Source organism: Lissotriton helveticus, chromosome 2_2 (genome assembly GCF_964261635.1).
Source record: "Lissotriton helveticus chromosome 2_2, aLisHel1.1, whole genome shotgun sequence".
In the NCBI taxonomy this organism is placed as follows: domain Eukaryota; kingdom Metazoa; phylum Chordata; class Amphibia; order Caudata; family Salamandridae; genus Lissotriton; species Lissotriton helveticus.
The window spans coordinates 85,123,793-85,147,166 of record NC_136060.1 but is presented as its reverse complement, the minus strand read 5'-3'; the positions used below and the strand labels follow the sequence as shown (position 1 = coordinate 85,147,166).

The window sequence follows — 23,374 nt, the reverse complement described above, 5'->3', positions numbered from 1 at the left end:
CTAATTATTTTCCTCTGTATGCCGCAGCGTAAGCGCTGCAGCCAAGGCTATGTGCGCCAAGAACCTGACCGCACGTGTAGACCAGGGCTTTGAGTTGGATGAAAATACTCAGGGATCTTTCAAAGGGGCGTAATCGAAGCAATTAAGGGTGTGGCTTAAAAGCAATGAAGCTAAAAATATGTTCATCGCATAGTGTTCTACCCTACTGATATGTTGCTGCTTCTGTCATTGCATCGACTACAGAAAGCCAAGACTACTAGCTTTGTCAATGGTTGTTTTTTGCATCAAGTTGTATATAATAGTGAAAATGCTTCCGCTCTTGTGGTTGGGAATGTGGCTTAATGCTCGATCTGTCAATTTTGGAGATGGGTTTTTAGTCTTGGGTCAGGCTAACATCCTGTGATTCTGGGCAAATCAATTAATCTCCCCATGCATACCAAAAAATATATAATAATAAATCATGTAAAGTGCTCCAATACTTAAAAACTTGCTGCATTTCTTTTCTAAATGCGGGGTAGAAACCATGCACCATGTTGTGTGGTACAAACGCGTTTTCTAAATGCGGGGTAGAAACCATGCACCATGTTGTGTGGTGCAAACGTGACCCAAAACCCCTTCATAAATATACTCCTAGGTATCACTCATTACTTTTTCACTCGAGGGCTTATCTAGCATAAAAAAATATGTGAGAGACCAGCGAGAGCAGCACAACTGATTTCTCCTTGAATGCATAATTTACCTAAACATTTTGAAAACTTTAGTAAATTTTGAACAATGTTGGATGAAAAAACTTCAGAAATTTTGGCTGGTCTCAATAAAGTTTCACCCTGGGCTACTTTTGTTAAATTTTTGCTAAACACTGCTGCATCTTCTTTCAAAATAATTGCTAGAATTTCTTGGAATATGACAAATACCGCTATCTTTGAGTACGATGAGCTTAGCAGGTAAAAAATCCTGATGAACATGAGGAGTCATGCAGCAGCAAAAGCTACATGAATTCAGGATGATCTATGAGTATCTTGTCTCTGCAGGTCATTGGAGATCCTTGGATTTAACTTTCATCTGATTGGCTAGTATATCCCCTTAAAGGGCAAATATTAAATAGTTTCATTCCAGTTCTTCTCCATGTTGAGGGGTTTTAATGCTCTGTTAAGAGACTTAGGTCAAGGATGGCTGGGCGTGTCTTTTAGCGATAACATTTCTGCCGACAATAAAGATCTTCTAGTGAGGCCTATCATTTGTGAAAGAAGGTGGTTCGATGATTGGTCTATAACATATGCTCTGTCCATTGAAAACCACATACAATTATATTTTGCCAGTTCTAACTCAGTCTAGGGGAATCTTATGATTATTTTTAATTAGCACATAGTAAGAATTTCCCCAAAAATTAAATGTAGGTCCCTAATTGGGGGAAGACATGGAATGTGACATCTTGCCTCAGCTGTTTTTTCTTTTTTAGGTACAGTATAGTGACACTTCAGTAGCTATTGTGAAGAAAGGTTTAACATGATGGTGTAGGGCAGATGAGGTGGCTGACTGGTTAAGCTATGGACTGCTAGTCCATTGTGCTCTTCACTCGTGGGTTTGAATCCCACCTTGTCGGAAAGCGGTCGCCCCCACTCCGCTGCTCCTGCCTGCCACCTGCCAGAGCCTAGCTGATGACTGCTGCCTCCCTACCTGAGCCTCGCTCCGCTGCCTCGCCGCTGCCTTCGGCACTTTCCCCCCTCCTGCTGCTCCGCTGCTGCCTACCTCGCTCTTCCCCTCTGCTGACACCGTGTTTTTCCTTTCTCCCTTCCTGCCTGCCTGAACCCCCTGCTGCTCCGCTGCTGCCTACCTTGCTTTTCCCCTCTGCTGACACCCCGTTTTTCCTTTCTCCCTTCTTGCCTGCCTGAACCCCCTGAAGCTCCGCTGCTGCCTACCTCGCTCTTCCCCTCTGCTGACACCCCGCTTTTTCTTTCTACCTTCCTGCTTACCTGAACCCCCCTCTGCTGCCCTTCCTTGGGTCTCCTCCGCCGGACCAACCAGCCGCCGCAGAGCTGCCCTGTGAGCCCCTTCCCGCCACAGACCTCCGCCGACCTCCCCCTGCCCATTGGACGCCCCGCTCCCACCACCCAGCGGACCCGCCCTCCAGGCTCCTCTCTTAAGGGGTCCATGTGCAGGGTCAGGGAGCGACCGCTGAGCCTTCTCCAAGGCGAGGTCGCCCCCACTCCGCTGCTCCTGCCTGCCACCTGCCAGAGCCTAGCTGCTGACTGCTGCCTGCCTACCTGAGCCTCGCTCCGCCGCCTCGCCGCTGCCTTCGGCACTTTCCCCCCTCCTGCTGCTCCGCTGCTGCCCACCTCGCTCTTCCCCTCTGCTGAAACCCCGTTTTTCCTTTCTCCCTTCCTGCCTGCCTGAACCCCCTGAAGCTCCGCTGCTGCCTACCTCGCTCTTCCCCTCTGCTGACACCCCGCTTTTTCTTTCTACCTTCCTGCTTACCTGAACCCCCCTCTGCTGCCCTTCCTTGGGTCTCCTCCGCCGGACCAACCAGCCGCCGCAGAGCCGCCCTGTGAGCCCCTTCCTGCCACAGACCTCCGCCGACCCCGCCCCCCCCTGCCCATTGGACGCCCCGCTCCCACCACCCAGCTGACCCGCCCTCCAGGCTCCTCTCTTAAGGGGTCCGTGTGCAGGGTCAGGGAGCGACCGCTGAGCCTTCTCCAAGGCGAGGTCGCCCCCACTCCGCTGCTCCTGCCTGCCACCTGCCAGAGCCTAGCTGCTGACTGCTGCCTGCCTACCTAAGCCTCGCTCCGCCGCCTCGCCGCTGCCTTCGGCACTTTCCCCCCTCCTGCTGCTCCGCTGCTGCCTACCTCGCTCTTCCCCTCTGCTGACACCCCGTTTATCCTTTCTCCCTTCCTGCCTGCCTGAACCCCCTGCTGCTCCACTGCTGCCTACCTCGCTCTTCCCCACTGCTGACACCCCGTCTTTCCTTTCTCCCTTCCTGCCTGCCTGAACCCCCTGAAGCTCCGCTGCTGCCTACCTCGCTCTTCCCCTCTGCTGACACCCTGCTTTTTCTTTCTACCTTCCTGCTTACCTGAACCCCTCTCTGCTGCCCTTCCTTGGGTCTCCTCCGCCGGACCAACCAGCCGCCGCAGAGCCGCCCTGTGAGCCCCTTCCCACCACAGACCTCCGCCGACCCCGTCCCCCCTGCCCATTGGACGCCCCGCTCCCACCACCCAGCTGACCCGCCCTCCAGGCTCCTCTCTTATGACGTCCCCAGAGCGACTGCGCAGCGGAAGAGCGCAGCGGGAGCACCGAATGAGCGCCGAAGGTGTGCCAAAGGTAAGCCCGTCTGCGCCCGTCCGCGCCTGGACCGCGCCCAGTGCCAGGACCCCTGGGCCCCGCAGACACCAGCCCACCCGCCGAGCCTACCTCGCCACCGAACTCATCGCACTCAACGACGGCCGAAGCCCGGGTTGCTACCGAGCCACCCCAAGACGCACCCACGGACCCTTCTGCTGCCACTCCTGCAAGTTCACCAGCATCCGGACCTGCACCACGCCTGCACCGACCAAGACCGACAACAGCAGCAGCCACCTGAAGTGCATCCTGCTCAACACCTGCTCCGTCCACAGACACGCCGTTGAGCTCTGGAACCTGCTCGACACCACAGCCCCAGACGTCGCCTTCATCACGGAAACCTGGATGAACGCCTCCTCAGCGCCCGACATCGCCATCGCCATCCCAGACGGATACAAGATCATCCGGAGGGACCGCATCAACCAGACTGGAGGAGGCATCGCCATCATCCACAGGAACACCATCCGCATCACGACCAACACCGACGACACCCTCAAACCCGCCGAGCACCTGCACTTCCAGATCCACATCAACCCCAAGACCACCCTCAGAGGCACCCTCATCTACAGACCCCCGGGACCACGCACACAATTCAGCGAGGGCATCGCCGACTTCGTCAGCCCACACGCCCTCCCCTCCGCTGACTACATCCTCCTCGGGGACCTCAACTTCCACCTGGAGAACAACGACCGCAACACCACCACCCTGCTGGACAACCTCGCAAACCTCGGACTCAAGCAACTGGTGACCACCCCCACCCACTACGCCGGACACACACTAGACCCAGTCTTCTCATCCAGCAAGGACATCGCCTTCAGCCACGCCACCGGACTCCACTGGACGGACCACAGCTGCGTCCACTTCAGCTTCACAAGGACCACGACCCACCACCACCAGCAACAGGTTGCACGCAGAAGCTGGAACAAGATCACAGCCGACCAACTCGTGACTTCCCTGAGCAAGAACCCACCCACCAGCGCAACGAACCCCAGCCGAGCGGCCACCAACCTCACGAAGTGGATCAGCGACTGCGCAGACGACCTCGCCCCTCTGAAGACCCCGCCCAGCAGACCCAGCAGCAAGAAAGCCCCATGGTTTACCGACGAACTCAAGAGCTCCAAGAAGAACTGCAGAACCCTCGAGAAAGACTGGCGCAGAAATCCAACACCGGACAACATGACTGCCCTCAAGCTCGCCACCCGAAAACACCACCAACTGATCCGCGCCACCAAGAAAACTGCATTCAAGGAACGACTGCACAACAACGCACACAACAGCAAGGAGCTTTTCAACATCGTCAAAGAGCTCTCCAACCCCAACGCCGGAATCAACGACATCACCCCTTCGCAAGACCTCTGCAACTCCCTCGCCGCCTACTTCCACAACAAGATCGCGGACATACACAACAGCTTCCGCTCTCAACCAACGCACGCCACGACCGAACCACCACCCCCCACCACCACCCTCCACGCCTGGACCCCGATCAGCACCGAAGATACCGTCCGCACGATGAACTCCATCCACTCCGGATCTCCGACCGACCCCTGTCCCCACCACGTCTTCAACAAGGCCAACGCTGTCATCGCACCCCACCTGCGGGACATCATCAACACCTCCTTCGACACCGCTACCTTCCCGGAGAGCTGGAAGCACGCCGAAATCAGCGCTCTACTAAAGAAGCCATCAGCCGACCCCACCGACCTCAAGAACTACCGCCCCATCTCGCTGCTCCCGTTCCCTGCAAAAGTCATCGAGAAGACCGTCAACAAACAGCTGGCTGCCTTCCTCGAGACGAACGGATCCCTCGACCTCTCGCAGTCTGGCTTCCGGGCCAACCACAGCACCGAGACCACCCTGATCGCAGCAACCAATGACATCCAAGCCCTGCTCGACAACGGAGAAACAGCGGCCCTCATCCTCCTGGACCTCTCCGCCACTTTCGAAACTGTCTGCCACCGCACCCTAGCACAGCGCCTCAGCAACGTCGGAATCCAGGAGAAGGCACTGGAGTGGATCATCTCCTTCCTCGCCGGAAGGACACAGAGAGTCCGCCTCCCCCCGTTCAGATCAGAAGCCACCGAAGTCATCTGCGGCGTTCCCCAAGGCTCCTCGCTCAGCCCAACCCTCTTCAACATCAACATGAGCCCCCTGGCAGCCATCGCACGCCAGCACAACCTCAACATCATCTCCTACGCCAACGACACCCAGCTGATCCTCTCCCTCACCAACGACCCCGCCACCGCCAGAGCCAACCTACATGAAGGGATGAAAGAGGTAGCCGAATGGATGAAGGACAGCCGCCTGAAACTGAACTCAGACAAGACGGAAGTCCTCATCCTGGGACCCTCCCCCTCCGCCTGGGACGACTCGTGGTGGCCCCCAGCCCTAGGCAGCGCACCCAAACCATCAGACCATGCACGCAACCTGGGCTTCATCCTGGACTCCTCCCTCTCCATGACCAGACAAGTCAACGCTGTCTCCTCGTCGTGCTTCAACATCCTGCGCATGCTACGGAAGATCTTCCGGTGGATCCCCACCGAGACCAGGAAGACGGTCACCCAGGCCCTCGTCATCAGCCGTCTGGACTACGGCAACTCCCTCTACGCCGGAACCACCGCCAAACTCCAGAAGAGACTCCAGCGGATCCAGAACGCCTCAGCACAACTCATCCTGGACATCCCCCACCGCAACCACATCTCCGGACACCTGAGAGACCTGCACTGGCTCCCGGTCAACAAGAGAATCACCTTCCGCCTCCTCACCCACGCACACAAAGCCCTACACAACCAAGGTCCTGGATACCTCAACAACTGCCTCAACTTCTACGCCCCCAAACGCCAGCTTCGATCGACCGGCCACGCCCTCGCCGCCGTCCCCCGCATCCGAAGAGCCACCACAGGGGGAAGGTCCTTCTCCTACCTCGCCGCCAAGACTTGGTACTCCCTCCCGACACACCTCCGCCTGACCCAGGACCACCTCGTCTTCAGGAAGCAGCTCAAGACCTGGCTGTTCGAGCAGTAGCGGACCCCCCCCTTCCCCCAGCGCCTTGAGACCCTCCGGGTGAGTAGCGCGCTCTATAAATGCTTTGATTGATTGATTGATTGAGACTCTCTTTTGAAGGCCGGCATTTCTCGTATTACAATTATACTCTTTTTCAAGACATAGCCATAATCCACTAGAAGGGCCCATCTGATTATTCCATTTTGGCAATTATGTCAAATAAAGTGTAGTACAGTATTTTGTGCTCAATAGAAATTAGATTAATTGCAGCACATGACAGTGCTGCAATTAACAGGAATCCTTTCACAATGGGCCGCAATCAGCACCCAGCTGCGCTCTATTTAGAAACGAAATGAAGCAAGTCCAAAAGCATGATGTGTAAAGCACACCTCTTGCTTTTGGACTTGATGCGTGTCTTTTCCGAATAGAGAGGCTGAGGGCTGATTGAGGGCATTTGTGGAAGTATTCCTGTTAACTGCAGCGCATAACGGGCGCTGTCATTAACAGGAATACTTAGCAAAGGCCTCAGGCAACTGGTAAATTGACGTTTTTCTGAAGTGATGAAAGGTACATTGGCACACTTTCTTTGATAGGCACCCTAGTGAATATCCCTGTAAATTAGTAAGCTTCCTGATTTTACATGGATCTAAGTCCTTGCAAAATCCAAATTTTCAGTTTCAGACTTTTACATGAAAACTTACATCGCAAAGTTCTCAATATATGAATTGACTCCTACAGGATACTCCAAATACTCTACAGTTCTATTTGTATACTGGGGCTTGTCTATGCCTTCCCTATACCTCTTCAGCTATCACTTCTTCGACATTCCTAGGAAACATCTCCTCTTTTGCAGTGGGAGTACTATCCTTCGACAGAACAAAGGAGAGTACACAGTTCCCCAATAGAGAGGGACGATGAACCAACGTGGGTGGAGACACACAGGAGGGGAATCCTCCTTGTCGGAACTAGAGTCCTCACACACCCAGCAAGCTAGGTGTCATGCTTCATCATATGGACACGCTCCTCATCGGGTCGGCGGTGCAATACCTGACGGGCACCCATAAATGGGTTCTTTAGCGGAGATCTTCTGTTCCTGCCGTATTGTGCCATGGGTGTGAGGGACCTAGGAATGAGTGTAGATGTGAGTGAGTGGTTTAAAAAAAGGTTGGACCCTTTATGGGTGCGAGTCCATATGTCTCCACCCACGTTGGTTCATCCTCCCTCTCTATTGGGGAACTGCATACTCTCCTTTGTTCTGTAGTATTTGGGCACGTACCCTGGACTACGCTTAACAGCCCTCTCTGTCCCTCTCTTTGTTCAAGAGTACCATCCTCCGACTCACAACATAGACCAGTTGTTTCAAATGCATGCACTATTGTGTTCTCTTGAAAGTAGCATTCTTATTTAAAGAAAGGTTAAGTTCTAGATGTATGCTTCCATTCTCCTCAGAAGATTTTACAAAAATATCTAGGTTTTTATTCTGGTTTTTCCTCTTCATAGAGAACACTGTTTAATCACGTGATCTCTTTATGTTTAATATTAAGAGAAATAGTTCACGCTTCCTGATGAATGATTTATATACTACACTTTCTATGCCTTCTTTTTGCTTTAAACGTTTCAACAAAATTTGTTTTACCCTACTTCTAAACGTTCTTCCCCTTATGTCTTTGTAGTGTTTCTGTCTTACTGTCAGATGAGTTGTTTTTTAGAACTTTTTACAGTTTGAACATGTTTCTGCTTTTTGTTTCTGAGTTGTTGACAACGTTTCCTTTTTATTCATATAATTTTCCACATTTTTCATTCTTCTAAATATTGTTTTAGGAAACAGCTTAATTCTCTTATCAGCAGATGTTTTGTCCCCACTACGGTCTGTCCATAATCTCCTTTTTCATTTCCAGCTTTTGTCAATGTAAAATGTTTTCTTTGAACACAAGTAGATATCTGAATCCAAAATACAGAATTCATTTTATATTACATACCTCAAGCAACTAAATCCCTACATAATTCATTATATCCGTATCTCAGTCCATTCCACAGATATAAAACATTATGGGCCCGATGTAGGTAAATCCATTTTACCGATTTTTAAATACCGAATTTTACCGATTTTTACAGAATCGGTATTTAAAAATCGGAAAATGATATGTAGGTAAAAAATCGGAAAAATATACCGAATCGGTAAAAATCGGTAACGGGTGATCTGTATTTACCGATCGGTATTACCGATCGGTAAATACCGATCGGTATTACAGATCGGTATTTCCAATGCATTCCTATGGGCCAAAAGTCCCATAGGAATGCATTGGAAATACCGATCTGTAATACCGATCTGTAATACCGATCTGTAATACCGATCGGTAATACCGATCGGTAAATACCGATCGGTATTACAAACAAACGTGCAGCAAACAAAAGTGAAACTGAACACAACAGCCAATCAGGTGCAACCACCCTCCCCCTTCCTCCCAGGAAGTGCCTGCCCAGCCAGGTGCAACTCATTAGAAAGTTCTGGAGACAGGCAGAGCAGAGCACACAGAGAGAGGAGCAGGGAGAGAGTTGTTTGTGTTGAAAACCCAGGAATAATGTCAAGCAGCAGTGAGAGAAAGAGAAAAATTAAGTTCAGCAACACTGAGCTTGAACTCCTAGTCGAGGAGGTGGTCAAGGTGCACACCCAACTATTTGGGAAGCTCTCCCTCACCATGGCTGAGTCAGCTAAGCGAAAGCTGTGGCTGCACATAGTGGAAAGGGTAAATGCAGTGGGAGTCACCAGCAGGAGCATGGAGGATTTAAAGAAAAGATTCTATGACCTCAGGAGCCAAACCAAGAGGAAGCTTGCAGAGCTGCATAAACAGGCTGGTGTCACTGGAGGAGGCAGGAATCCAGCACCCCCCCTGACTGAGCTGGAGGAGTTGGTGGCGTCTACCATCGAGCCAGACAGTGTGGTGGGACTGGGAGCAGTGGACAGCTCAGCCCGAGCCAAATCAAAAGGTAAGATGCATGCGCAGCACAACACCCCATACCAAGCAGCATCCCTTAAACCTCTGAGCACAGGCCAAGCCCAGTCCAGTACTGCTAGCACTATACAGGAGCAATGCATAATGGGAAATGTAGTCTGCCAATATTAGACCATGTATAACTGAACAGACATCAGCAAGGCAGTGAAAGTATTGCAGAATCATGAAAGTTAAATGTGTAAAGATTTATTTATAGTCACTGTGACACAGTAACAATCAATGTACATACGCTTATTTACACCTAGGGGCACCATCAGCCAAGCAAGGCACATCGACACCAGGGACTGCAGCAGCGAGGGAGGAGAGTGAGGAGGCAGGGCCAAGCCATGAGCAACCATCGCAAGATGAGGAGGACACAAGTGGCATTGCACAGGAGGAGGAGACAGGCCTCACCCCCGACCTTCCACACTCCCCACACCTGTCACAATCACCTGCATTGGTATTCTCACCGGAGACTTCCCCAGTAATGCAACAGGCTGCACCTGCAACACCACCAGCCAGGAGGCGACTCGTGGCCACACTGCCCTTGATGGAGGCAGCATTAGATCAGGCTGAGCAAACTCCACCTATGCCTCATGCTGCACCGCAGGCAAACACTGATGAAGACACCATGCCAAGACGTCGCCGCATGCACAGCACTGCAGGAGGCACTGGAGAAGGCACTGTCTTCCGGGGGCTGGAGGGAAGCATGGTGCGCATCCAGCGCATGCAGGGCAGATCCATCCAGGCCTGCCACCGGCAATTCCGTGCTCTCAATGAAACTGTAGGAGAGATGGGGAAGGGCATTACTGATATAGCCAATTGCAGCAGGGACATGGTAAAATCAAATGACAACCTAGTTGCTGGTATTACGTCTGCTATCACGCAGCTGTGCGACAAGATGGACCACATAGAGAATACAAGGCGCAGGGACACCCGCGCTACCAACAGGGCGCTGAATCGCCTTGCCACTGCCACTGCACAGCTATGCAGGAGAGGAAACAATATGCAGGAAAGCCTGACACAAAATACAGCAGAGGTCACAAGGGGCATAGCCAAAATAACCAGTGCCCTAGAGGCAATGATGATCAGTAATGCTGCTCACAATCCTGCCCTGGATGTGGCTGAAGGGGAGGACAGTAGTAGCCGCAGCAGCTTGGGTAGTGCTGTGGTGCCTGCTCGTAGGGGCCGGAGGCGCACAGCTGAGCCTTCAAGCCTGGAGGAAGGCAGTGGGGATACTCCCAGTGTGTCTGGGAAGCGGCAGAGAAAGTGACTTTAAAAGTTTGGGTGAAGTAACCCTGGACATGTTGTCCCCACCTTTGTACATGTTAATTTGTTGCACCTAAGTGCTGTAAGTTCGTGCCAACAGATAAATACTTTACTACCATTCACAACCTGTCTGTGTGTCATTACTTACTCAGAAATAGTTGGCTGTTATTTCGTCACGCCTGTATCTCCCATCACTTGGTGTTGTGACTCCAGCAGGTTGTATGTCAGGCACGGCATTGTCGTCATCATAGTCCTCGTACTCCTCCAACTCCACCTCTGTACCCTTTTTGACAGCCAAGTTGTGCAACATGGCACAGGCAGCTATGATTTTGCAGCATGTTATGGGGGTATACTGCCTTGCGCCTCCACTCTTGTGAAGGCATCTAAATCGGCTCTTCCAGATGCCAAATGTCCGTTCAACCACATTCCTTGTACTTTTATGTGCCCGGTTATACCTCCTTTGGCTGGGTGTGGAGGGGTTGAGGTAGGGAGTGAGAATAAAAGAACGTAGGGCATATGCACTGTCTCCTAAAAGGGAAATGGGAGTACATTAGTCACATGTATACTTGTAAGTCTCACTGCAATATGTGTGTATGCTGTCGCAGACTCTGTCTTACCTAGGAGGTATCCTTCGCCAAATTCCCCTGCTGACAGCCGTTCATAGATGCCGCTGTTCTGAAATATATAGGAGTCATGTGTACTTCCAGGGAATTTAGCTACAAGGTCTGTGATAACGTACTTTGCATTGCAAATCACCTGGACGTTGATGGTGTGGCTTGACTTCCTATTGCGGTAAATGTATTCGGTGGCAGCAGGGGGACAAATGGGGATGTGTGTCCCATCAATGCATCCGATGATATGGGGAAATCTTGCCATCTGGTAAAAGTCTGATTTTGTTTGTACCAGTTCAGCATGGGTGGATGGAAATGAAATATAATGCTCCATCCTGTGCAACATGGCGTCAAGGAATCTGTGGAAGAACCTTGAGAGGCTGCTCTGGGTCACCCCTCCCGCCACAGCAACCACGCTCTGGTAGCTCCCTGACGCCAGCAGGTGGAGGCTGCACAGCACCTGCACATGTGCTGGTATTGCATGTGCCCTTGGGGTGGGGTGCTCCAACAGTGGTTTAAGGTCCCTGATGAGCTCCATGATGGTTTCTGGAGCCAACCTGTACCTTTGTACTATCTCCTCCTCTGTCAGCATCAACAGGGTGACCCTCTGCCTGTAGACCTGCTCCTGTCTCAGCCATTCCCTCTCTCCTTCCTCCCGTAGCCGTAGACGTCTTGCTATTACATAGAATGCCGCCATTGTGCAAACTGAATTGCATTTTGGGTCCTTTTTTATAGGCTGCACCTGGTTACCACCTGATTTGAATCCATGGTAAATTCCGACTCTCAAATACCGATTTTGAGGCAAAATCGGTATTTCTGGGCCTCCCTACATCTCGATTTTCAATTTTACCTACTTTTATTTACCGATCTGTAACATTTCCGATCGGTAACAATACCGATCTGTGACATTACCGATCGGTAACATTTCCGATCGGTAACTTTACCGATCGGTGACATTACCGATAGGTAAAATTACCGATAGGTAACATTACCGATCGGTGACATTACCGATAGGTAACATTACCGATAGGTAACATTACCGATAGGTAACATTACCGATAGGTAACATTACCGATAGGTAACATTCAATTTTCGGTATTTTACTGCTCGGTAATCATAACGATCGGTATAATTACCGATTCAGCCTATTTTTGGTCACCTACATATCGAACGCTCACTACCGATCGGAAACGGCCGAAAATCGGTATTTTCGGCCGATTCCGATCGGTAATAGCCTACCTACATCTGGCCCTATATGTCTACTTTCACTCAATCTACATGTCTTACTTTCCAAGCACATATCATCCTGCCCAATGGACTACCCACGGCCTACCTTAGGGATGTCTTATATGTAGTAATTGGGTAGTTTAAGGCTTGGTAAAGTGGTTTGAAATGCCATATTCGCCTGGCATTAAAACTGCAAAAACAGACATTGAAGTAGCATAGATGTTTATAAGCCTACTTGTTTAGATGGGTGACTTAGTTGTGTCAGCACTTGAGTACATATCTGAGTGAGCCTATAACCTGTGGGAGTGTGACTGGATGTCTAAGTAACTATATCGCTATTTCACTGGCTGTTTTAGTAGCTGTATGGGTTTGTAAAACTGTATGCAAGTGGCTGTATGGGTAGGTTACTGGTTGTGTTAGTGAGTGTTTGGATATGCAACTGTGCGTGCAACTGGCTCTGCTGCTGCTTGATATATACATGCCGGGACAGTGTGTGAGTGAATTTCCAAGTCCCTCTATTGCTGTCTGACTGGATGTGTTAGAGGCTTTATGCTTTATGCTTTTGTAAATGCATATGTGACTTGCAGCATGAGTGGAAAACTGGATGTATAACTAGGCGTATGAGACTGTAAGTGAATGTGTAACTCAGTGAAAGTTAAAAGCACATGTTTTACTTTTAACTTTTTTAACACATAGCACCCTATCCTATGGCCTACCTACGGCCTATCTTAGGGATGACATATATGAAGTAGAAGGAAGTTTATGTCTTAGCAAGTACTTTTAAATTCAAACTCGACATGCCAGTAAAAAACTGCAAACTCAGAGTCTGCAGTAGTACACTCAATACTTGTTTAAAAGTCTACTTTTCTGAATGGGTAACTAGGAATGTCAAACTTGAGTTCATATGTAAATAAGTGCTTTAGTCCTGTTCTGGAGTGTTAGTGTATATGGAAGTAACTATCTCGCTGTATGACTCCCTGTTGTATTATCTGTTTAGGTGTCTGTATGTACATGGAAGTGGCTGTATACATCACCTTTGCAGCTGCCTGCCGATGAAGGCCATCCTGTCCTGGGGAAGGTGTGAAGCAACTTTGCCCAGAGCATGCTGTGTCTCTGTCCTCTGAGAGAGCTGGCTCTCACCCCATGGGGTAAAAAACATGGCAGGTAGTGGTAGGGTGGCAAACACAAGTCATAAACTACACAAATGCTTGGCAGGTTTTAAGGGGAACCTCTAAAAGTGTTGCCTGTGTGAATTTATTAGTAAATCAACCACGGCATCAGTGATGATGTATTAAGACAAGATGTTTGGCACCAAATATCCTAGAAATTAGTGAAGCCAACATGGAGATAGGACACTCGTGTTGACAAATGTCCAGCCCATGTAGTGTTCGTAGCTTCCCTGGCCACCTACAGCATCTAATAGACTGGACATTGTTGGAGGATGTCTGCTTATGCTGATATGCCCTTGCATAGGACATAGCACACCATGCCTTAGGGGTGAAGGCCTGCAGTAGAGATGACTTATCTATACCCTATGCAGTGTATGGATGGGTGGCATTGCACACAGGTTGCATGCCATGTCGACTTTTCAAATTTCTCTGCACCAAGACACGCAACCTGCTATTGCAAAGAGCATAGCCTTGGTGAGGGGTCCCTGAGGTGGTACAATCAGTGCGGCAGCCCAAGAGGACCCTCTTCAGTACCCATGCCCTAGGTAACAGGAGTCCCATTACGAGGGATTTACAGGGGTAGCTGAAGTAGTACCAATCGTTGTATAGAGTTTGCGAAAGAGCTCTGGCACTGTGAACCTTTTTAGTAGGGACCCAGTGCACTTCCAGTTTGATATCACATCAGGCAAAAAGCTGGGGCTAATAATGCAAAAAGAGGCATGTTCCTACAACATTTGACTCGCTGAGACTTCAGAATACATGTTTAAGCTTCTAAGCACATATTTCCCTGACCTATGACCTATCTATGATGGTTTCCCTTGCCCACCAGAGGTGGCATGCTTCATCATTGGGAACCTCCTCATACTGGGATGCCTATTCACGGTGTTGGCTACATCCCCATCACTGAGCCTGGCGCAGAGACCCAACGCCGAACAACATGACTGCCCTAAAGTTCGCCACCCGAAAACACCACCAACTGATCCACGCCACCAAGAAAACTGCTTTCAAGGAACGACTGGACAACAACGCCCAAAACAGCAAGGAACTCTTCAACATCGTCAAAGAGCTCTCCAACCCCAACGCCGGAAACAACGACATCACCCCTTCGCAAGACCTCTGCAACTCCCTCGCCTCCTACTTCCACAACAAGATCACGGACATACACAACAGCTTCAGCTCCCAACCGACGCACGCCACGACCGAACCACCGCCCCCTCCCCACCACCCTCCGCGCCTGGACCCCGATCAGCACCGAAGACACCATCCGACGATGAACTCCATCCACTCCGGATCTCCGACCGACCCCTGCCCTCACCACGTCTTCAACAAGGCCGACGCCGTCATCGCACCACACCTGCGGGACATCATCAACACCTCCTTCGACACCGCTACCTTCCCGGAGAGCTGGAAGCACGCCAAACTCAGCGCTCTACTCAAGAAGCCATCAGCCGACCCCTCCGACCTCAAGAACTACCGCCCCATTTCGCTGCTCCCGTTTCCTGCAAAAGTCATCGAGAAGACCGTCAACAAGCAGCTTGCCGCCTTCCTCGAGACGAACGGATCCCTCGACATCTCGCAGTCTGGCTTCCGGGCCAACCACAGCACCGAGACCGCCCTGATCGCAGCTACCGATGACATCCGAGCCCTGCTCGACAACGGAGAAACAGCGGCCCTCATCCTCCTAGATCTCTCCACGGCCTTCGACACTGTCTGCCACCGTACCCTAGCGCAGCGCCTCAGCAACGTCGGAATCCAGGAGAAGGCACTGGAATGGATCATCTCGTTCCTCGCCGGAAGGACACAGTGAGTCCGCCTCCCCCCGTTCACATCAGAAGCCACCGAAGTCATCTGCGTTCCTCAAGGCTCCTCGCTCAGCCCAACCCTCTTCAACGTTTACATGAGCCCCCTCGCAGCCATCGCACGCCAACACAACCTCAACATCATCTCCTACGCCGACGACACCCAGCTGATCCTCTCCCTCACGAACGACCCCGCCACCGCCAGAGCCAACCTACATGAAGGGATGAAAGATGTAGCCGATTGGATGACGACCAGCCGCCTGAAACTGAACTCAGACAAGACGGAAGTTCTCATCCTGGGATCCTCACCCTCTGCCTGGGATGACTCCTGGTGGCCCCCCGCCCTAGGCAGCGCACCCAAACCAACAGACCACGCACGCAACCTGGGCTTCATCCTGGACTCCTCCCTCTCCATGACCAGACAAGTCAACGCCGTCTCCTCATCATGCTTCAACATCCTGCGCATGCTACGGAAGATCTTCTGATGAATCCCCACCGAGACCAGGAAGACAGTCACCCAGGCCCTCGTCACCAGCCGCCTGGACTACGGCAACTCCCTCTACGCCGGAACCACAGCCAAACTCCAGAAGAGACTCCAGCGGATCCAGAACGCCTCAGCGCGACTCATCCTGGACATCCCCGTCGCAGTCACATCTCCGGACACCTGAAAGATCTGCACTGGCTACCGGTCAACAAGAGAATCACCTTCCGTCTCCTCACCCACGCACACAAGGCCCTACACAACCAAGGCCCAGGATACCTCAACAGCCGCCTCAACTTCTACGCTCCCACATGCCAACTTCAGTGTCGCGGCGGCCAAACTCTGGAACTCGCTGCCACCATCTCTGAGAGGCCAAAGGGACTTTTTTCCGTTTAGAAAAGCCCTGAAAACCCACCTCTTCCCCAGGGCTGCTTGAGCAGGGTATGTAGTGATTCTGTCGATTTCAAGCGCCAGGATGCCCTTGGGGTGACAGGTCTGCGCTATAAAAGTATACTTTAATAATAATAATAATAATTAATAATAATAATAACTTCGCTCGACCGGCCTCGCCCTCGCCGCCGTCCCCCGCACCCGAAGAGCCACCACAGGAGGAAGGTCCTTCTCCTACCTGGCCGCCAAGACCTGGAACTCCCTCCCGAACCACCTCCGACTGACCCAGGACCACCTCGCCTTCAGGAAACAGCTCAAGACCTGGCTGTTCGAACAGTAGCGGACCTCCCCTCCCCCAGCGCCTTGAGACCCACCGGGTGAGTAGTGCGCTTTATAAATGCTGTGATTGACTGATTGATTAAGAGAGGTATGCTAAATACCAAGTAGATGAGCTCACAGTGGTGAGGGTAGCAGATTAAAGTGAAAGTGGTGGTTAAAACGAACTACAGGTCTCGCAAGTAACTTTTTTGGGGCAACCCTGGACTAGGATTTAAAAATGCCATAGCACTGCGGGAGTGATTTACTCTGCTTTAGTGTCACAAAAAGGTCAACATTTTTCATCCTGTGACCCAAGTAGATGTCACATCTTTCTTCATTACCTATAAATAAGTGCTGATGCACAAAGGTGTTCAAATCAAAAAAGATACTAAACCATCCAGTCTAAAATACCCGTCCAGTGATCCATGGAATGGTTAGGATACTCCAGCTAGGTGAATGTTTTCTATCATGAAAATACATGTGACTAATCTCATATGTAGAAAGTAAGGGTGGGCGGTGAACTCTGCTTTACCCGTGGAGTTTGCAGAGTTCTGCCAATGCTGCAATCAGCTGGCAGCCCCACCTATGCATCAAAGAACAGTAGTCTCCTGTGGCGTGCCTAAGGAACGAGCAACTGTGACAAAAGAACAACCTACCCTCATGCTCACTAAAAACAACATAGCTGTGCCTTTAAATATGGGCACAAAACTATTTTCAAACAGGTTGCCCCCCAAAAAACAGTCTTACACGTTGTGACCCAAGCGAGTCGCTCTGCTCCCCCGCCCCACTGACACCAGAGACAGCAGCTCTGTCTTACTTATTTCAGCCTCAAACTCTGATCCCTGGTGACAATGAAAGGGCATCATTACTTAGTCAAGGAAGGGTTTTATGACAGTCTTTGTCTCTCGTTTTCCGGCAGTGTGGCAGCTTGACAGTTCTAGCTGTCTCAACTGACGCACTTTTGGTTTCTGTGTTCCCAGCGGCCTTAAACTATACTGAGGGGCATGCCGTAAACCATACCAAGGGACGCTGCCTTCACCATGAGTGTCTAGGACCTGTTCAGGGACTTAGTGGCTTCTTCCGAGTCCCGGGAAGGAGGAAGAGGCTACACCCTCCCAACATACATCACTAGGAATGGCGAGTGACACGCTCTGGTCTAATGCTCCTGCAGTGCTTGTATGCTCACACCTGACCTTCCCACTTACAAGGGGTGGGGGGTTGACTTGTAACCAACTACAGGCTTTAGAAGGAGCACTGCTGGCAGCACTAGAGCCACATGTAAGGCTTTCCACCCCCAAAACTCAACAAGAGAGGGAGTGACTGTTTATCTTGAAGCTTTGAAGCTGTAACTAGGTCAGCGTTTTGGTGCAACTCCACGGAATTCCTCATAGTGCAACTTAGCAAACTCCGCCCACCCTTAGAAGAAAGCTCATTCATATGGCATCAAATTCACAATTCATTCTAAACTGTTGGTATGCATAGTACTGCACTAATAGGCACACTACAGACCTGTTTAGCCACAGCATGCCTATTTGGGAAGCAACATGCGGAACAGGTTGTTATTAATTGTAAATGACTTTGGTGTGGATTACACTGGCAGGAGTATGAACATTGGGCATGTGCAATTACTGCAATCCACATGGATAATACAGACTGCCAATCCTGAGATGCATTTCACCAGCTTTTTAGTTCACTTGAGGATAAGCAGTGATAGTGAATGATTTGGGCATCTTGCTGGTCTTTTACACGTTTGACATACCAAAACTGTTTCTTGCATATACATTTTACCTGTTTCGAGAGTCCACTTCACTTAGGGGCAACTTTTTGGATTGAATAATATGGTCGGCCCAGCCATGAAATGCACCGCTGTGAGACCGAAGCAGATCCACAGCCTGCTAATTTTGGCAACAATGTGCGGAAAAACTGGTTGGCATTAATTATGAATGACTTTCGTGTGGATTACACTGGCAGAAGGATGAATATTGGGCATGTATAATTACAGCACCCCAAATGGGTAATTCATGGACTGCCGATCCCGAGACACATTGCATCAGCTTTTGAGCTCACTTGAGGATAATAAGGAATTAGGGAATGATGGATATTTCTGTTTTACATTTGCTGCCTTTGAGAAAGGATGAGAAGTCCAAAAGGCATCAGGCATTCCACTGCTTTTATGAACAGGTCCTAGACACTCATGGTGAGCTGTTTCTTGCAAATAAATGTTACTTATTTTGAGAATGGAGTTTACAAAGAAATCTGAGCTGTTCCTCAAATGGAAGGAACGTGTCATGTTACTGTCTGGATACTGTTGGACTCAGTGAGTCCAACAGCTGGGCATCCATTATGTTGGATGTAATGCTCTCACACACTCTTTCAGGTGGGTAAGACTTATTTTGAGAATGCAATTTGTTTGGGGGCAATTTCTTGGATTGGATTAGTATGGTCGACCTGGCTGTGAAGTGCGCCACTGTCAGAATGAAGCGGGTCCTTGGTGTGCATTTTTGTGCAGCAATATGAGGAGCAACAGGTTGGCCTTAATTGTGAAGCCTTTGGTGTGGTTTACACTGCTAGAAGGATGATTAATGGGCATTTGTAATTACAGCAGCCCACACGGGTAATACATGGACTGCCAATCCCGGGATGCATTGCACAAGATTTGAAGCTCACTTGAGGATAATAAGTGATTAGGGGATGATTTGGGAGTCATGTTGCTGTTTTATACCTGCTGCCCTTGAGAATGGACGTGGATTCCGAAAAGTGTCAGCCATTGCACTACATTTTGCCTTTTTTGCGAGTCCACTTCACTTGGGGGCAACTTCTTGGATTAAATAAATATATATAACTGTTACATTGGTTAATTAAAAAAAAAAACATTATATTTAAAGTGTTTATATTATATACTAGCAGCCCGCCCCAGCGTTGCCTGGGGCAGAAGGGGGCTGGGGGCAACATTTCAGGCTTGGGTGCACCCCCGCCGCGGCCCCCGCCCGCCCCGACATTGCCCAGACCGCCTCCCGCAGCCCGCCCCAGCGTTGCCCGGGGCAGAAGGGGGCTGTGGGCAACATTTAAGGCTTGGGTGCACTCCCGCCCGCCCCGACATTGCCCAGACCGCCTCCCGCCTTCCGCCTCCCGCCTCCCGCCTCGCCTTTGCCTTACCTGAGCCGCTGCTCTTCCCCGCGCTCAGGACTTCACCGCCACTCCTCGCTGCTCATCACCGCTCCTCCCCGCCTGTCGTCATCACGCACGTTGCGGACATCGCTAGGTCGCGGCGGCCAGCGCTACGTCACGGCCGGCGCTACTTTTAGGGGACTACTTTGTTTTTAAAGTTTAATTTTTTATTTTACTTTTTTTTATTTTTTTATGCAGCCGATGTCCATCTACACACCCTGAGGATTACAACAATGTATTGGGTGTGTGGATTGGCGCTGTGGTTCCCGAGTTTACCTTACCAAAAGGTTTCTGTTCTCTCTTTATAATAGTAGTATAGATGTGTGTTTAAACATGTTCATGTGTTTTTTTAAATTAGTAAATATTTATATAATGTTTTAATACTATTCAAACATATTTATTTACATTATATTAATGTTATCTTTTAACATATTTAAGTTTTACCTATTAAAACACCGTGTATAGTAAACAACAATATTTTTGTATATAGATTTCGATAATAATGTAAAACAATATTTTTTTTCTTCAATATGTTTGTTCTTATCATTATATATAGAGACCAACTATATGTTGGTGATCGATAATCTTGCACAATATTTTGGTATTACAATATTTATGGTTTCGAGTCAGTAATCCAATATTTCTAAATCTACACCACTTTTGAATGTTATCATACTGCTGTCATTATACCAGACACAATTAAAATGATATTTAATTTATGTAGGGATTTTTCTCAGACAAGTAAATAGCTGCTAATTTGGTTAACTTATTCATGTTTAACATTATTTTACCAAGAACTGAAGAGTACGCTACAAACTCTTGGAACTTCATATCAACTTGTGTTGATATAATGGTGACCTTAGGCAAATACAACCAATTTAAAAGAGATGAGTTATTAATAATCCACATATCCAGTTGCAATCTGCTTACCTGTCTCAGTTCCAGGTGTCTACCACTGTGATACTGTATGCACTGGAGGTAAAGGAAACACCATATAAAACATTAAATTTGTGGGCTGAAGCCTGTTCAGCAGGCCTTCAGACAATCAAATTGATTAAAAATAATCTAAATCTTAAGAAGAGATGTGGTGTAGGGCAGTTGATTTTTTCACTTTACATTTTTATAAATTATTTACTATGGGCTCCATGATATTGCAGACCTCCCTGTGTATGCTCTTTTTCCTAGATCCAGACATTGGTGGTGACTACAGTAAGACAACATATACATCAATCCATTGGATAAGGTAAGAAGGTCACCAATGTTAGAACTAGTGTGCGCCTTCTGTTCACAGGATATGAAGATTCTCTGCAGGAAGCTGCTCTGTCTTTAATCTGTGGTAAAGCAATGAGAGGGCAACATAACACCGCCAGAATTCATGGGAATTTTTCCATTTGCATTAATGTTGGTCAGAGATAGCAAGCTCCAGAGTATAACTTAACAAGCAGCAAAACAGAGGGCAGAGGCTAATAGAATCCGCACCCAACACGTGAGTAGTGTCTTCTTATTTAGTTAAAGGTGCACAAAACCACTGAGTACTTCCCTCTATACTCCCCAAAGTATAGGAACTAATCCTACATATGTAATACATCAACAAAGGTTTCAGCAATCTGTTGAAAAATGAACAATATTTCTTGTCACAATCCACAGTCAAGGAGTATCATCAATAGTTGCACATAAGGAAAAAGTCGTATTTCAAAAAGCAGTGTGAGTAAAGCACCCGGTACAGTGTTCTAACAGTCTTAGAACAGCATAATAACCGCACGCAGTCTGGTCAGTATGTAGATATAGCCACACGTGCTTTATTCACACTGCTTTTTGAAATACTACGTTTTGCTTGAAGAATATACCATATGCCATACACTTAAAGCCCTGAAGAAGTCTCTCATAGAGACGAACCGTGTTGGCTATGATGAATCCGTGTGTAAAAGAAGATCCAGAGTATAACTTGCTTGCTTGATTAGTGGCACTGATCCACACAATTGTGTGATGTACATTCAGGATAGGTATGGTGTCTGAATAATAAGGGCCTGATTGCGATCTTGGCAGACTGGGTTAGTCCATCACAAACATGGCTGTTATCCTGTTTGCAAAATTACAATTCCATTATATCCTATGGAACTTGTAATACAACAGAAGAATATCTGTCACATTTGTGATGGTGTTTCTCATCTGAAAGGATCATAATCAGTCCCTAAATCTGGGCTGGGGCTAACTGGAAATATGTGTATCACTACCATACATATACGCTGCTACAAAAAAATATGGCAGCGGAAATATATCAATTACACAAAATATTTTGTGCACCTCATTTCTACTTAGTTATTTACAAACATTTTTTTAGTGGAAGCAAAATGGCAGATTTTGAATAACACAATCACTTAATACAGTATTTCCATCCAACACAGAAAGTAGAATAGATTTTCCATGGGCATCAATTTAGAGCTAGCGTGGAAATGTGTGAGCTTCAAGAGAAGGGCAGATGGTAGCTAGATGGAATCTGGCAAACACATATAAAGTCATTGATCAATTGGTATTCAACAACATCCATAAAAGTGATTTCACACTGAATGTTTGTATATTAACATAAGTCTACAATTCAACACATGTGGTAAACTCCTTGCCTCGTGTCATATACAAATTCACTGAAATTGTGTCCCACTTGATTCTGACTACAACATTGATTTAAACATTGATTTAAACACTCCAACTGTGTCAGATGGTAAAGCATATGATCATATTGCACGCATGCAGTAAAATGCACCCATTAGTATTGCATTCTCTAACATCCTGTTGCCTTTAAATGTTTGGATCAGCACTATCAATTTCAAAACATTCAAATTTGAAAAACGACTTTAAAACGTTTAACATTTAGACAGTCTTCCCCTACCTAAAAGAAGATTATTATACCAAAGTGGACTCATCAGCCCTATCAGAGTACCAGGGGAATCTGACCCCAGAGAAGGCCCCCCCAAAAGGCAGAATGCTTTTTTAGAGAAGAGCGACCAAAGAAACAGAGTGAGGTTCAAACAACAACAACCATGGGAAATGAGGGCAAGAAGATATTTTTACTGTCCTGTGTACTGTGGTTGGTGGTTTCGCAATCTGGTAGACCTTACAAATGTGACACTTCCCAAAACCTTTTGTTGTTAGCCATAGTTCTTGTTTGGTTTTTCCTTTGAAGTGACTATGTGTTAGTCAATATTTTAGGTTCCTGGCTCGTCTATAGGTTACACTCGGATGATTGCCCACTAGTTTTACTACTTTGGTGTCCAATTGTACTATCCTCCAATTTTTTTCTCAGGATTATGGGTATTTCTTTTGATCCTTCAGAGTAATCCATGAGTAATCTTGTCACATTTGAATGTTCCATTTCACTCTTCATTTTTGTTTTCAGACATTCCTCTCTTGATTTCTGGTTTGATTTTATCCAGCATCTTTTTACTGTGCTTTTATTGTATTGTCTACATTCAAATCTTCTTGCTGTTACTGTGCGGGGTTTTTTCCATTCCTCCTCTTCTGTAAAGATTTTTCGAATACTTAAAAATTCGCCAAAAGGTATACTCTCGATTGTGGGTGAAAACTGTTAGTATGTAATGTGGCATTGGAGGCACTTTCA

At 48.4% G+C, this 23,374-nt stretch overlaps 1 protein-coding gene across 1 annotated transcript; it reads left to right on the top strand.

Moving 5' to 3' along the window:
• Positions 1–8,748: 8,748 nt before the first annotated feature.
• LOC144821740 (uncharacterized) lies at positions 8,749–11,038 on the top strand. The gene is made up of 2 exons (XM_078678943.1): positions 8,749–9,321; positions 9,593–11,038. Exons 1-2 carry the CDS (start codon positions 8,916–8,918, stop codon positions 10,597–10,599), a joined length of 1,413 nt encoding a protein of 470 aa, XP_078535069.1. The 5' UTR covers positions 8,749–8,915; the 3' UTR covers positions 10,600–11,038.
• Positions 11,039–23,374: the final 12,336 nt, after the last annotated feature.

Bases quoted from the DNA above. Each gene is read 5' to 3' on its own strand.
- LOC144821740 (XM_078678943.1), top strand. From the start codon at position 8,916: ATGTCAAGCAGCAGTGAGAGAAAGAGAAAAATTAAGTTCAGCAACACT. The intron at 9,322-9,592 runs GTAAGATGCATG...ATTTACACCTAG, and splicing joins AGCCCGAGCCAAATCAAAAG to GGGCACCATCAGCCAAGCAA.